The 15,070-nt window shown below is 50.4% G+C and overlaps 2 protein-coding genes across 9 annotated transcripts; both read left to right on the top strand.

Moving 5' to 3' along the window:
- The first annotated feature begins 1,004 nt into the window (after nucleotides 1-1,004).
- On the top strand, nucleotides 1,005-3,770 carry LOC120664050 (12S seed storage globulin 1-like). Its single transcript, XM_039943018.1, has 3 exons — nucleotides 1,005-1,613; nucleotides 2,472-3,201; nucleotides 3,332-3,770. Exons 1-3 carry the CDS (start codon nucleotides 1,418-1,420, stop codon nucleotides 3,480-3,482), a joined length of 1,077 nt encoding a protein of 358 aa, XP_039798952.1. The 5' UTR covers nucleotides 1,005-1,417; the 3' UTR covers nucleotides 3,483-3,770.
- Nucleotides 3,771-6,089: 2,319 nt separating this feature from the next.
- On the top strand, nucleotides 6,090-14,956 carry LOC120664049. Of its 8 annotated transcripts, none has more exons than XM_039943014.1 (10): nucleotides 6,090-6,523; nucleotides 7,055-7,394; nucleotides 8,286-8,316; nucleotides 8,433-8,526; nucleotides 11,997-12,083; nucleotides 13,107-13,222; nucleotides 13,304-13,363; nucleotides 13,462-13,879; nucleotides 13,963-14,046; nucleotides 14,450-14,956. In XM_039943014.1, the coding sequence occupies exons 2-7, from the start codon at nucleotides 7,067-7,069 to the stop codon at nucleotides 13,350-13,352; spliced, it is 705 nt and encodes a 234-aa protein (XP_039798948.1). In that variant the 5' UTR covers nucleotides 6,090-6,523; nucleotides 7,055-7,066; the 3' UTR covers nucleotides 13,353-13,363; nucleotides 13,462-13,879; nucleotides 13,963-14,046; nucleotides 14,450-14,956. The 8 variants fall into 8 exon arrangements, 5 of the variants coding, with proteins under 5 accessions (XP_039798948.1, XP_039798951.1, XP_039798950.1 ...); XM_039943017.1 differs by lacking the exon at nucleotides 6,090-6,523 and adding an exon at nucleotides 6,533-6,835 and having other exon boundaries at nucleotides 13,313-13,363; nucleotides 14,716-14,956; XM_039943016.1 differs by lacking the exon at nucleotides 6,090-6,523 and adding an exon at nucleotides 6,533-6,835 and having other exon boundaries at nucleotides 13,313-13,363.
- The last annotated feature ends 114 nt before the right edge of the window (nucleotides 14,957-15,070 follow it).

Genomic DNA, 15,070 nt, shown 5'->3' with positions numbered 1-15,070 from the left:
GACTGAAGGAGCCCAACAACCCCCTCGCACCGCCGCGGTGGGCCCTCTTGGTCAGCGAGCCGCACGGCATGGCTCGTCGCGCGCTGCCCCCTGCCATCGCCGTAGGGGAGGGGAAAAGGTTGATACTTGTGATTAGCTAGCCAATAACTGCGATCCCGTCTGTTTAGTCTGCACTTGTCGTTTTCTAAATCTATCTTCTAAAACAAATATTACATTTTATTCATTAAGATTTTCTACTCTACATCCAATTTTTCCGTGCCCATCCATCCTCTATATTTTTTCTCTATACTAGATTCTATTTCTATTTAGTTCCCAAATTTTTTCCTACATTACATGTCACATCGAATCTTCGGACATACGCATGAAATATTAAATATAGTTGAAAAAATATTTAATTATATAATTCAACTGTAAATGACGAGACGAATCTTTTAAATCTAATTAGTCTACGATTAAAAAAAATTAAAATTTTCACGAACTAAACACAGGCAGAGGACCCGCATGTCAGTTCTTTTTTATCCTCTCACTCTCTCTCCTCCCTCCGCCTTCCTCTCCCCAACCCGCCTCCCTCCCTCCGCCGGCGCGCTCGCCCCACCTCCAGCCCTCCCCGGCGGCTCGCGCGCGACACGGCGGCGGCGGATCGAGCCGCGCGCGCGCCTGCGCGGCGCGGAGGAGGGCCAGCGGTGGCCGCCCGCCGGCGCGGAGGCGGACCTCGCGGCGGCCGGGCCAGCAGTGGCAGAGCTTGCCGCCGCCGCCTCCCAAGCTCCTCGCCTCCCTCTACGGCGCGCAGAGCTGCTGCGGCGAGCTGAGCTTGGCTGGCGGCTCCTCCCTCCTGCTGCTGCTCGGTCTCGGCCATTGCCGGCGGCGGCGGCGGCCCATCTCCTCTCTCCCTCTCTCGCGGCGGTCGGCGCGCGTCGCGGGAGGGCCGGCGCGTGCCAGCGGCGGTGGGGCGGAGCGGAGCGGAGGGCGGCGCGCGCGGCCGGCCAGGCGGAGCGCGCTGCCTCGCTCTCCACCTCCCCCTCTCTCTCTCCGGCGCGCGAGGCCGTTGGCCGCGCGGGGCCCGCGCCAAGGTGGCGGCGGTAGCGGAGGCCGCTACGTACGGTCGGAATAGCGGTCGCCCGCCCGTCCGGGACGGTAGCGGATGGCTTACCGGACGCGTACCCAGTGCGGAGAGGAGATAAACTCGGATCCTAATCCACCCATTAATCTAGGATAAACTCGGATCCTAATCCACCCATTAATCTAGGATTAGCGTCAGTTGATAGCCATTATCCCCTCGCCGCACCTGGCCGCTATAAATAGCCGCCCCCCAGCCCCGTCGCCGTCCTCACCAAAGCCCCGATCACCTCTTCCTCCATCCATCACCCTTTTTTTTCCCGAACCTTCTCGAAGCGAAGGTCGCTCGTCCTTCGGCGCGATGGCGGTGGATCTGACCCCCAGGCAGCCGAAGAAGGCGTACGGCGGCGAGGGCGGCGCCTACTACGAGTGGAGCCCCGCCGACCTGCCCATGCTCGGCGTCGCCTCCATTGGCGCGGCCAAGCTCTCGCTCGCCGCCGGCGGCCTCTCGCTCCCCAGCTACTCCGACTCCGCCAAGGTCGCCTACGTGCTTCAAGGTACGCCAACACCCGTTTCTTTCTCTGATCGGTCACTTGGTAGCCTTGTAAAGGCAGCGCAGGGCAGAGGGAGAGGGAATATGGTTTGTTGGTGTGCGTTCGTGGTTGGCTTGTTCGGATTCGAATTTCGCGTAATTGGGTGTGTTGGATTAGTTGTCGGTGCTGCCAAACTTCCACTACCAGAGTGTGGGATTGGTGATTGAAAAGTAACACTGCCGCATTACTACTACAAATTTTGCAACTATAAGATGAGATCGATCCCTAGGTTTTCAGCACCAATTTGTCAGTTAGATTCGTCTGTCAGATCTCGATCTCTCTTTTAGTTTGAAAAAATTGTATTCATCTCTGTTTGTCAACTAAACTTTTGGTTAGCATCATAACATGATGTTGGAGGTTCAAAACTTCTAATTCGATTTGCATGTGTGAGGAATTCAGAATGGTGGTGGCTATGTGATCCAATCAATTTTTAGCTGTTTTTTTTTTAATTTTACCAGATTAGATTCGCGCATCAGATCTCTATTTTTTTAATATAAATTTAAGTCAAATTGCACACTGCACTGTTCTGGCTAATGGTTACTAGTATTTCGATGATTGTGACGTCTTAGTTTAAAGGCGGCGTGATCACGCATCTGAGAACTAAAACCTGACACTGATGTAGTTCAATTTCGCAATGAGATCACTATTTTGTTATGCTAATTTGTTCATGTTCATGTTCATTAGCACGTGCAATAAATGATCCCTAGCTGTTTTCTGTTAATTTGTTCATGTTCATTAGCACGTGCAATAAATGATCCCTAGCTGTTTTCTGTTTTGGAAATTCATGCTTTCGTTTTTGATTTTGGTTGATGCTTGGTACAGGCACGGGTACCTGCGGCATTGTCCTGCCCGAGGCCACCAAGGAGAAGGTCGTCGGCGTGAAGGAGGGCGACGCCTTGGCACTACCCTTCGGCGTGGTGACCTGGTGGCACAACGCCCCCGACGCCACCACGGAGCTCATCGTCCTCTTCCTTGGCGACACCTCCAAGGGCCACAAGGCCGGCCAGTTCACCAACTTCCAGCTGACGGGCGCCAACGGCATCTTCACCGGCTTCTCCACCGAGTTCGTGGGCCGCGCCTGGGACCTCACACAGGATGACGCCGCCAAGCTCGTCTCCAGCCAGCCCGCCTCGGGCATCGTCAAGCTCGGCGCCGGGCAGAAGCTCCCCGCCCCCTCTGCGGAGGACCGCAAGGGCATGGCCCTCAACTGCCTGGAGGCGCCGCTGGACGTGGACATCAAGAACGGCGGGCGCGTGGTGGTGCTCAACACCCAGAACCTGCCGCTGGTGAAGGAGGTCGGGCTTGGCGCCGACCTGGTCCGCATCGACGCCCACTCCATGTGCTCCCCAGGGTTCTCGTGCGACTCGGCGTACCAGGTGACGTACATCGTCCGCGGCAGCGGGCGCGTGCAGGTCGTTGGCACCGACGGCAAGCGCGTGCTGGAGACCCACGTCGAGGGCGGCTACCTCTTCATCGTGCCCCGCTTCTTCGTCGTCTCCAAGATTGCTGACGCCTCCGGCTTGGAGTGGTTCTCCATCATCACCACCCCCAAGTAATTCACCGCACTGATCCTCTAATGCATTTGCTTTATTCAGCTCTCTGCACTGCACATGATTTTGTGTACATCAGTATGCGTCGAGTGAATTCATGAGCTAATCAATTGTTGTTGGAATGTGCATCAGCCCCATCTTCAGCCACCTGGCGGGGAGGACGTCGGTGTGGAAGGCGATCTCGCCGGAGGTGCTGGAGGCCTCGTTCAACACGACGCCGGAGATGGAGAAGCTGTTCCGGTCCAAGAGGCTGGACTCCGAGATCTTCTTCGCCCCCAACTGAGGAGCCCCCGCCACCATTTGCCGCCCGATCCACCAGCGATCTTGGTGTCGTCGTCGGTCGTCGTTAGCTTAGCTCGATAAGAATAATAGAGAGCTGCGGTTGGGTCTGTCTGTGGCGGCTTCCTTCGTGAGTCAGTGTCAGTCAGTCGGCAGACTTAGGGTCGTGGAAGAGAGCTTTGAGCGCTCTGCGTCATGGTCTTGTCGTGCGTGTCCGGTTGGTGAAACTTGCGAGATGAATACAAATCTCAAGCTTCTTTCGTTTATGATGATGCTCAGATTATCGTTGCTCTTTGTACTCTGTTTTGTCTTTATATGCTCTGCTTAGTTGCTCGTCAGAGCCCCAGTTTGTCGTGCACGTGCAGGATGGAAACAAGGGCCGTGGGCCTACTATTTTGGCCTTTAGCCGAACCATTAACAAAATGGGCCCGATTGCTTGTGGGCGGAAGTTCAGAGGCAGCGGCACGCCGGCACGCCCCCACCCCCTCCTTCCTCCTGAACTACCTACTAATGATGATTAGCGCCTAACCATGGATTGTTAATTGCTTGACTGCGAAGAGGATGATCTAAATGTGGATTGTCATGTTCCGCATGAGCGTCACCCTTATGCTTTTTAAACAAGGGAGAACGCCCCTCATGATGTTGCATTGGAGTAACGTTTTTTCTAACACAATAGTACAACTGGACAAGTGCGGGCCACCTAACGTGCTTCGGTGCTAAGACCCTGTTTGGTTACAGGAACTTTTTCATAAGTTCCTGAGACTTTTGGGACTAAAAACCCAAACATGGGAGACTTTTTGGGACTAAAAACCTGGTAGGGGCTAAAACTTGAGAAGTCTCTCAAGATGTGCTTTTTGGGACTTTTAGATCCAGATTCCACTCTACCCTTGCCCCTGGATCCACCCACCGCGAGTCCAAGCCATCCGTGACCCCCTCCCGCTCCCCCTCCCGATCCACGCCGTTGCGCCACCTGCGCCCCGCTCCACCCGCCTGCATCTCCACGCCGCCAACAGTGCCGCCGCCGCCGCCACCTGCAAATCCGAGCGCCTCCACCATGGACGACTTCGCTCATGGCACCCGCGCGCGCCCCGCGGAGCTCCCTTCCACTCCTTCGCCAGCGGGCGCGCGGGGTCATGGCGGCGGCGCTCCGAGCTCGGCCTGCTCACTCCCCTCCCTCGTTCCGGCGCTACTCCGGCCGGCCTCGAGAGGATCTGTGGCGGCGGAGCTCGGCCAGCCTCCTGCTTGAGCTCGGAGGCCATGGCGGCGGCGGCCATGGCGAGCCTCGAGCTCGGGCCGTGGAGGGAGGCGCAGACCAGGGACATGGCAGCAACTCCTCGCGGCGGCCGCGAGAGGAAGGAGCACGGCGCGGCATGGCTCTGCAAGGAGGGGTATTTGGAGACCCGCGCGACCTCCCGGGCCGCGGCCATGGCGAGCCCGATGTGTTGGACCCGCCCGGGATGAGGACGTGGCGGCCTTTGAGCGGGATGCGCGGGGGCGCGCCAGGAAGGCGAGCGTGGCAGGACCGGCGAGGATGGTGCCGTGGCGCGCCCAGGCGGATCCGAGCGGGGGCAGGAGGCGGTAGGTGCCGGCGAAGGGGTTGCAGACGGCGAGCGATTTGGGCGGGTGCGCGGGCGAGGTGGAGGTGGAGGTGGATGTGGAGGGGAGGAGGGGCGAGGTGGATGTGGAGGTCTCGAGCCAGAGGTAGAGGAGGGAGGTGGAGGAGGCGACGGGGGAGAAGGAGTGGTAGGGGAGGAAGTGGGCGAAGGGTAGGCGGAGCCAGTGGCGGCGCGCGGGATCGAAGGCGTGGAGGCATCCGCCACCTTCGGGGCGCGGGTGGCGGAGGAGGAGGAGGCGCAGGGTGGGGAGCAGCGCGAGGAACTGGGCGGAGAGGGTGTCATGGAAGAGACGCGAGACGGGGCGGCAGACGACGGCGTCGTGCAGCTGGAGGCGGAGAAGGACGTTGTGGAGGGCGTCGGGCGGAAGGTGGTGGATCGGCGGCGGGGGCTGCGAGTCGGCGGCGGGGTCGGAGCCGGCGGCAGCCATGGCGGATGGGGGTGGGGTTTGGTGGTGGCCGGCCTGGTGGGGATTTTTTTTGTTGGGGGACAAACAGATGACTACTCGGGGGAGAAGAAGGTGGAGTGCGGGGATGGATCGGGGTGGCGGGGTTGAAGAAGTGGGGACTGGGCAAGGGTATTTGTGTCCTTTCACAACTTCATTTAATGTTCTCTAATCCCTTTAGCACCTCAAACCAAACAGGTCGAGACTTTTTGTTTTAGTCCAGAGATTAAAATTAGCTCATGGACTTTTAGGAACCAAACAGGGGCTAAGTCTTCACTCCACGTACTACCGACTCTTGGTTTGCACTGCTCGGCCGGCTGCTACAATGAACTTGTCAGGTGTCAGGTGTTCGGCACGTACCCCGATCCAGAGAACGGAGAAGTGGATCGAACCTACGGCTGCAGCCTGCAGGCCGGCGGTCACGGCTCACGGGGCTCCATCAATCCATCCATCCATCCTATAAGCCACCGATTGATTGAACATCGCTTCCATCCTATAAGTCACCGATTGAAGATCGCTATGGCCACCAATGTTTGCGTCCCCTGTTGAGATGTCTTACCAGTGTGCACCAAACATTGTGTACCCCAAATCTCCACACAGTTAAAATCAACGGCTCAAAATACACTAGATCTCAATCGAACGGACGTCAACCCTCAGCTTCAACGCGTTGAAGCGCCAAGGCGCCAACCGCCGCGCGCCGGGTTCGAATCCGACCAAAACCAAAAATCCGACGCCGCCGCAGACGCGGAATCCCGCGCGACGGTCCGGCGCCCGCCTCCGCCACCGGACTCCAGGTCCGGCGAGCCGCCGCGCCTGGGTCCGGCCTCCGCGCGACGGCCTCCGACGCCGCTTCAGGGTCCGGCGCCCCGCCTCCGCCTCCGGCCTCCACGACCGCCGCACCGCCGCCTCCGACTCCGGCCTCCGCCTCCGGCCTCCACGACCGCCGCGCCGCCGCGCCCGGGTCCGGCCTCCGCCTCCGGCCTCTAGGTACGCCATCCGGCCTCTTCTTTCTTTTTTCTTCCCCAGATCCGGTGCACCTCCTTGCCGGCGGCTTTCGGCTCGTCGACGGCGACAGCGAGCAGCGGTGCTCAGGCGGGAGGAGGACCCGCCCGATCTGCTCCGTCCCTTGCGGGCCGTCGCGTGCGTCCACCTTCGCCCGGCCGCCGGCGCGCGCCGGGTCCGGAGCAGCTGCTGCTGCTGCCGCGGCTCCACGGCATGAGCAGGCGGGGGCCCACCGGTGACCAGCGTGCACGAGCTGCTGGAGTGCCCTGCCTGTAGCAACTCCATGTTCCCGCAAAGATGAAGATTTCCTCAATCTTAGGGTTAGGGTTTGGGAGATTTGGGGATTTTCATTATGCAATTCGGTTCTGCATTCCTCGATCATTCTACATTGTTTAGCAATGCCTGCTAACATTCGAGTAACATTTTGATTAGGGGAACATGGATTTATTGTTCGTGGCATTATTCTTTTTTTGTATGATCGATTATCAGGACATATATTGGTTCTGTCGTTGTCAGAGTTCATGGAGGATGGAGTGTGCTTGCTTGGCGTGGGTTCAAATGCTTGGAGGGAAGGGATGGTGCTCGGCTAGAGGAGTTGGAGTCCGTGAGTTGCTCTGGAAGCTGCTCCTCCTCCTCGCGTCCTCCTCCAGCGCTGCCGCCGGAATCTACCAAAGCCAGAGAGTTGTTGGTCATCGCGTGGCCCTTTCAGCTCCATGGAGAAGCAGGGGCTTCGCTGCCATGGATGGCCCTGACGTCGCCCCCAAGGGCAGGCCCTCTACTCCAGCCTGGATATGGCAGAACCATGGCCCGATCTCCGCGGCAGCTCTAGCTCATCGCCAATCTCCACGGGATCCATGTGAGTTTTCCTCCCTCTTGTCGTATTCCTTGGGCGGCCATGGCAGCGCTTCTGCAGCCATGAGTAGAGGATGGGGTCCTGGTGCTCACGATTTTGCATTAGATAAATGAAATTGTTATCTCATGTTCATGTAATCTTGCCAGCACAAACTATGGTGCTTGTACTGTTCTTGTGTGCCCCCTACTTAGCAGCTGTGCGATTGAGAGGAGCAGCTGCTTAGATTAGATTGCCTGCGAGGGAGATGGATTGGGAGGAGCTCGTGCTGTATTTGTGGCTCGGGTAGGATCAGATGACCAGATGAGGACAGAAGAAAAGAGGGGTGTGCTGGTGAGTTGTTACTTGCCCATTTGGAGGACGAAAAAGAAAGAAGCCAGCTATTGGGATTGCTTGCTTGGTGGAGGGTGAGGGAGAAGACAAGCCTGAAGGTGGAAAGCCAGCTAGAGAATAAGAGGCTGGGAGCATTTGGAATACATTATTCAGAACATGTCACAAGTGCTAACATATTCTTCAGAGATTGTATTCCGTGGATGAAGTAAAAAAATTGGCATCATATTTATTTTTTTGTTAACCCAATTCATGGTAGTCTTGGCAATTTATGGTTGTTTCTGGTCAGATGTTTCTATTAACTGAAAATTCATTGTAGTTGCTTCAAATTCAGAATTTATTTTTGTCAACCCAATTCATGGTTGTGAAATTGTTATATTGTTATTTAGTTAATAATGTTCCTTGCCTGAAACCTGCAAAGCTTACCTGGACAGCTATGCATAAGAAGCAGTAGCCATTTATTTAGCTATTCATGGATTATGCCATTCTTTACTGCTGATATTAAGGTAGTTTTGTGCAAAGAAATGCACAGGCTTTGTAGTGCTGAATTCTCATGTTGCTTTGTAGTGCTGATTTCTCAAGTTGCTGTTGTGCACAGGCAAGTAATCTCTAGGTTCTCCTTCCCTTTTCCATCCTGTATTTCTCTTTTTATCATAAGTATTTCCATGATTGTTTTTATCATATTCATTCAATTGTGTGTTAAAATATGGAAAGAATAAAGGACAAAAGAATGACATATCATGAACTTCATGACATCGACAACGAGATCAGTCGTTCACCAGCTTCATTGCATCAATTCGATACAAAGGTATGACTTAACTTTTGCTTCAAAGCAAGTGTTGTACTGCATGGAGAACATACATACATGGAACCATGAGTCGAGTTCAGTCTTAGAAGTATAGAGAATTCATTTGAATTTTGCAACTGTAGTTCCATTGCTCGAGGGAAAGAATACTGCAAAATGAAAATTAATTTCAATTTTGATGAACTGATTCAGGTGTGTTCTTGCTAAGATGTTATGCTCTTTTATGCCTGTATAAAATGTACCGATTCCAGGAGTACACTTCTTTACAAATTTCTGCCACCAAAACAGTTAGCGCTTCATTACTTGCTTATAACTGTTTATTACTTGGATTGTCTCACTTATGAAGCCTATGATAAAGAAACCATCATGTACATTTTGATTAGAGTAACATGGATTTTTTTTTCGTCTGTGGCGATAGCCTGCGAAGGAGCAGCTGGAGGGTCAGGCCCTAGGGATCAACAAGCAGCCAAGCAGGATGTGGTGCTTAGGCGTGGGTTCCTCTTTGTCCAGGCAGCGATGAAGAGTACAGCTGGGCATACCGTGGAAGAGGACAACGGAAGGGAGCAGGCCAGCAGGGTCGATGTGGCTATGTTCTTCGAACATGGCGGGCTCACCTTGGGGGTACGAACAAGAACCTCATCATGAACGTGAGTGCTGCTTGGTTAATTTCACGCTGACATCATTTTTCATTTGTGTCATATCGAATTTCATCTATGGTAATGTTAGTTTTTGATTGCAGGACAAACAAGAGGCTATGATTGAGTTTCTGCATCATGTCAGACCGACCTTTTAGGTGCAGGGGAATACGGCTGGGTCTTCATTCATGTTGAATTAATTTGATGAAAAACTTGGACTTAGGTTATGGTTGATTTAATTGGATGCTCCTTTCCTGACCTGATGTGTTCAAGTTTCATCAGTTAGGTACTCTGCTTATTAGTAGCAAAACTTGTGCTTGCTCTACAAAAGTTATTTCTGCAGTGCATGTTGGATTTCTCAAGTGCTTCAGATAGCTCTTTGCTAATTAGTGTTGTCTAGAAAGTTTATCTCCCTATGATTTCAATATATGACTGAATCAATTTGATACCATGCTCTTGAAAACGAAATATAAAAAAATAGAAAACTGCAGGCTCATCAGTACATATTAGATTGTTCAGAGAGTTGTCTTTTGCAATCATTTTCAGTTTTGGGGGACCATGGAAAACTCCAGCTCGATCTTACCAAGAAAGATAATTTAATTGATTCTACAATAGATAGCATCAATGGCAAGAGGTTTAACTCTGAAGCTAAATGTGAACATAGGATCTGAAGATGTTTTGAAACTTTTGCAGCTGCTGGTACAGAGGTACTCATCTACTTATCTAAACCAACAGGCAAGCAATCCAATCACCATTTTTTTTTCTTTCCCCTCGGTGTCATTTTTTGTTGTTTGTGCTTCCAAGACATGCATGCATACATCTGAAACATGTAAGATCATGTAAGTAGTGGCCAGCTGCTAATTAATTTAGTATCTTTCATATCTGATCTGCATACTTGCCCTTGCTACTTCTTACAGTAATTAGCAGCTTTCAAATTAGTAATCTTTGCCCAGTCTTTTTTGTTTATTAAATTAAATAATTACTGTTTGTTCATCTGGTGGTTGTTGCATACTGGTATTTGCTTATGTGAAGGATAAAGTTAGCTTGCTGGTATTTGGATCTGTTCATGCTCTTATTATTTTTCTTTCTTGTAGTATCATCCTACTGAAGCATTATGGCTGAAGACTTGGTGCTGGATGATTGCATAGAGACTATGGAACAATGTGAGATTGTAAAGTAAATTAGTCATTCTATTAGTAATTGCTGCATTTGTTTTCTTATCCGTGGCGTTAGTACGGGCCCACTTACTAGTATAGTAGTAGTCCCCTAAAGCACCGTTGCAAACAAATCTACGGCCACCCCACAAAACGTCTCCTACTGAGTAGCGAAATCTTTGTACACCCAAACAAACTCACACAGAAATCCATCTCCATCAAAATCAACGATCTACACTTCTTCCATGATGTGCTCATACCCATCCAACGGCCTGTCTTCTTTGGATCATCCCGCACATCATACCTCCACCCCGCCATGCCCATTCCGTGCCTCGCGTACGCGCCTCGCGACGCAAGTTCGATCCCCACCGGCGCTGATTTTTCCACACACCGAAAAAAAGGAACACAGCCCTCCCCGTATCGCTCCCTCCCACCGCCGCCTCCCTGCGTCGCTCCCTCCCCGCGCCCCCTCCCACCGCCGCCTCCCCGTGCCCCTCCCCTCCCCTCCCCTCCCCTCCCCACCGGCAGGCTCGAGGACGGGGATGGCGGCGTCGTGCTCGGCTCCCGCGCGACGGGCCGCCTCCGACATTCCAGGCGGAGCGCTCACGCCCGCCGCCGGAGAACGCCCACGCCCGCGTCCGGTGCCGGACAACGCCCGCGGACGCCGCCGCCGACGTCGCCCCCAGCACCCACCGGACGGATCTCGGGGCGGCCTGTCCGGGGCAGCGAGCCGACGCTGGATCTCGGAAGCCGTCGCTGGGCGCTTGGTCGAGAGGGGGAGGGGGAGGGGGAGGCCGCTGGGCGCTGCACGGGCGGTTCGCCGGTGGATCTGGGGGCAACAACTCTGCTTCTACGGTTCTACCTGACATCCCGTCGCTAGACTAGCAGCACCGAAGGAAGCATCCCTGCCGGCTGAGCAACACCGAATGTGAGTCTCATTCCCTCCAGATCTTTACCATTTCAATTGATTCCCATGTTTTTATGAATGTATCTGTGCAATCACAAATAAACGAAGGTAGCAAACAAATAGAAATTGATCATGTTTTATACACATGTCTGATTATTACACTTCTCTGCACAAATAAATGTTCATGTCATAATGTACAGATGTGGTCCATTATATTTTTATATATTGTTAATGGATTCCGCATATGGTTCAAATTGATTGTATAAGACCTTAGAAAAATAACATCATTTGTCTCAGTTTGAAATTTCTGAATTGTCTGAAATGCAGATTATAGTACCATACTACTTTATTCCAATGGCAAGTTAATGATAAGTTTTTCTTCACTCGCAGGGTTGTATCTTCTACTGGCAGATTAGATGAGGATAGGTTGATCCTGTTGTCATTGTGTGCTCTACAAAGAAAGGGTGGAAGCATGTTTCTTACCCGTCGGAAGTATGTTTCTTACCCATTCAGTCCAGACTCCAGCGTGAGAATTTAGAGATGCATGATCTAGCCAATCATTGATTTTGCTTAGATGAAACAATAGGTGTTGTGAGGTGCAGAGTCTGCACTACAGACATACCATATAAACACCTTGGTTCAGACAACATTTTTTTTCGTTATTTGGGGTTCAGTGTATTTCCTATCTGACAATTTCTTAATCTTTTGTGTGCAGAGCTAAATTGTATATACGGATATACCTCAGATGTATTAGCTACATTCCGTGTGTACAAACAGGGGGACAGGATAAGCAGTATACAGGCAAAACAAGGACAGGGATCTCCATCAGAAGATAGAGACCATGATAATGCAGCTGGAATACAGGTTAACTTATGTTTTCAGGATTTTAAATCTTGAGCACTGAATATTTGCCGACAACTGTAGAGTTTAAACTGTTGTTGGATTTCAGAGATCAATAGCTTAATTTTCTGCTATCGGATTTGATTTTGTTTGCCTGGCGGGTTCATGCGTTGTTCCAGTAGGTTCACATTGAATTGACGAAAACCTACAGTACTGCTTTCAATTGCGATCAAATTTATATTGTTGCATTCCTGAGTTTAGGGTGTATTGGATTTCAGAGAATAGGACATGTTAATTTGTGGAATGGCTGCAATGAATAGTAGCAATGTAAGAAATAAGCATGCTAATTAATTATTTATTTCCAGCATGCATACAAGTCTGCATCTTTGCATCAATTGCAAAATGACAATCTAAACTTCAAATAGCCCCTGCTGCAGTGGAGAAAAGCTCTTACTATTTGTGTGTTTTCTGAGTCAAATACAACAGTACAACACATTGTTTACTTCTCTCTATTATGCATCTAACTGATGTGTTTCTGTTATGGAGGGAAAGGTGAGGTCCCGTGCTAAAGACTGTCCTTTTTTCCTGTCTCTCTCATTTATCTAGCTGAAACTGCATCATCCCATCTGCAATTTAGTTGTGAGAAATGAATGAGAATATCGTGCTTAGATTCACAAGCTCTTGGGATGTCACATCTTAATTAGGAATTTAGGATCACTAATCTACTTTTATGTTTGGAGCTGCAGCTTGGTTCTGAGAGAGGGATGTAGTTTTGTGCTTAGACCCATAAGTTCTTGGCAAATATATGTTAAATGGGGAAATTAAGGTCTACTGTTTTCAAATAAAAGTTTATGGTTACCTATTTTTATACTATACCCATGATGTATCATGTATGCACGATAATATGATACGGGGTTTCTTGAGTTTTGTGTCTCTGGTTTCAAGAGTAAACACCTGATGATTAGGATGTCCATTTGCTGATCTGATGCCTTGTGATTGTGAAAAGTATCGCATTCTATGCTATAAATTTTCAGTTTCTCTTTCCAGACAACAATACCATATCCAGCTGAAGTTGCAGAGTCAATTTATCAAGTAGAAAACATCCCTGTAAAACATGGAGATGATGAGGACGGTCCTTATCAAGAGATGGATACTGCTTGGAAGTTAGTGCTTGCTATTTTGCCTGCATTATATCATCGTTCTGTATTTTCATTGATGACTTCCTGCATTCCTGAAATTGTTACTGACCGCAGGAGAAGCAGTGGGTTTTCTCGAGGTGCCTCCATCTACTGAGGCGTGACAAGGTTTGTTTGCGCAGAATTTGCCGCCACATTTTTCTTCCTTGCTCAACAAAAGTACATATAGAAACCACATGGGTATGTTCATGTTGACTACATTACAGGCATCACCAGCATGGAAGATGACAGTCTTGGATTGACAGAGTTGCTGGAAACAAGGATCTGTACCTCGGCACTTTCAGTCAGGGGCGTCCTTGGGCCCGTGCGGGCTGTGCGACCGCACAAGGCTCCCAAATTTGAAGGGCCCCCAAAATATGAAGTACATCTTAGTATATAGTAGTATAGGAGGCTTCAATTCTATGAGTTTGCAGTCCATTTTATAGGAAACGAGACCCAAATTGATAGAAGTTGAACCGATCGGCAGCACACCAATTCTCTCGACGCACACATGACGCGAAACCCTAAAGCTTCGGCTTCCTCGCCCATCGGCATCGCCATCGCGGCAGGCATCACCCCTGGCCCCTGCGTGTGCGTCCAAAGCAAGCAGGCAAGCAACATGGCGGCCGGCGGCGTCGATGACAGGTGAGTACTGAGTAGGACTCATGTCTCGTCCAGAGCCCAAACCGCCCAACGTCCATCTGCATTCAAATCCAATTCCATCGCAGGTGTGTTCCATCCTGATCGTTGCTTGCATTTGCAATTGGCTGCACCTGCAGAGGCACTCGCCAAGGCGGAAGGCCAGCCCAAGAGTAAGATTTAATTCAGTGTTATTTTCTTCATTCCTCGTTTAATTATGTTGATGTCTTGATGATTAAAATACATCTATTAATTTTGTTCTTTCCATTGCAAATGCAAGTCATATCGTCAGCAAAACAGCATAGGAAATATGATTCTATCAAAAGCGTTGAAAGAAACAAATATGATTCTTGTGCGCATCATTGAAGATTTTTTTTCAAAGAGTTACCGAAAAATAAAGTTCTTCAAGTGAAAAATAGCTACGATAATTTTTGAAATATCCTATTTATATGTTACTTATTACTGTTGTTTGATTTTACTAGACCATTAGAGCCTCATCTTAGCATTTCGCACTGGGCCCCCATTTTGGTCGGGACGCCCCTGCTTTCAGTAAGAGACATCTCTATATGACTGTAGGTTTTGTATTTTGAATCGACAAATATGTGGTGAGCAGAGCCTATTGACGTAAGGGTACCTGCCGACCTGCCTCTTGTCTATTGCTCCATACAAATATAGGCTTTGAAATATATGGTTCTCAAAAAAGTATGCACTCCAGGCTTGAGGAAGGAGTGTTGAAGTGGACTTCAGATAGTATGTAATTTTCTAGAGGAATGCTAATTACTTAGTCATTTTTCTGCAACACTAATCTGCACCATCATTACTGATCCGAAATTTGTTGACAGAGGGAGGGAACAAGTTTCTGAGCTACTTCCAGTGCTGTATCAAGGCCTCAAGAGGAGTCTGCCTGTGTGAACAATTAGGTCTCGATTTTGCTAAATATCCAAAAATGTGTAATATATTTACTCTGATGGCTGCTCTGTCAATATGTATGAAAAACAAACCAGTTTTATGTCTACTTGTAGACGTCGTCATTAATTTGTTTGTGACATGTGCTAACTGTGATCTAATATATTGTTTCGTGTACATCTGAAATTTAGCAGTAGCGTTAGCACGGGCACTGGGTTAGCACGGGCACTGCCGCGACGCACCAACCAGACGCCAAAACAGCTCGGCCCCGCCTTCCCGGACCCGTCTCTG

Source organism: Panicum virgatum, chromosome 3N (assembly GCF_016808335.1).
Source record: "Panicum virgatum strain AP13 chromosome 3N, P.virgatum_v5, whole genome shotgun sequence".
Lineage (NCBI taxonomy): Eukaryota > Viridiplantae > Streptophyta > Magnoliopsida > Poales > Poaceae > Panicum > Panicum virgatum.
This window is presented reverse-complemented; position numbering and strand designations above follow the sequence as displayed.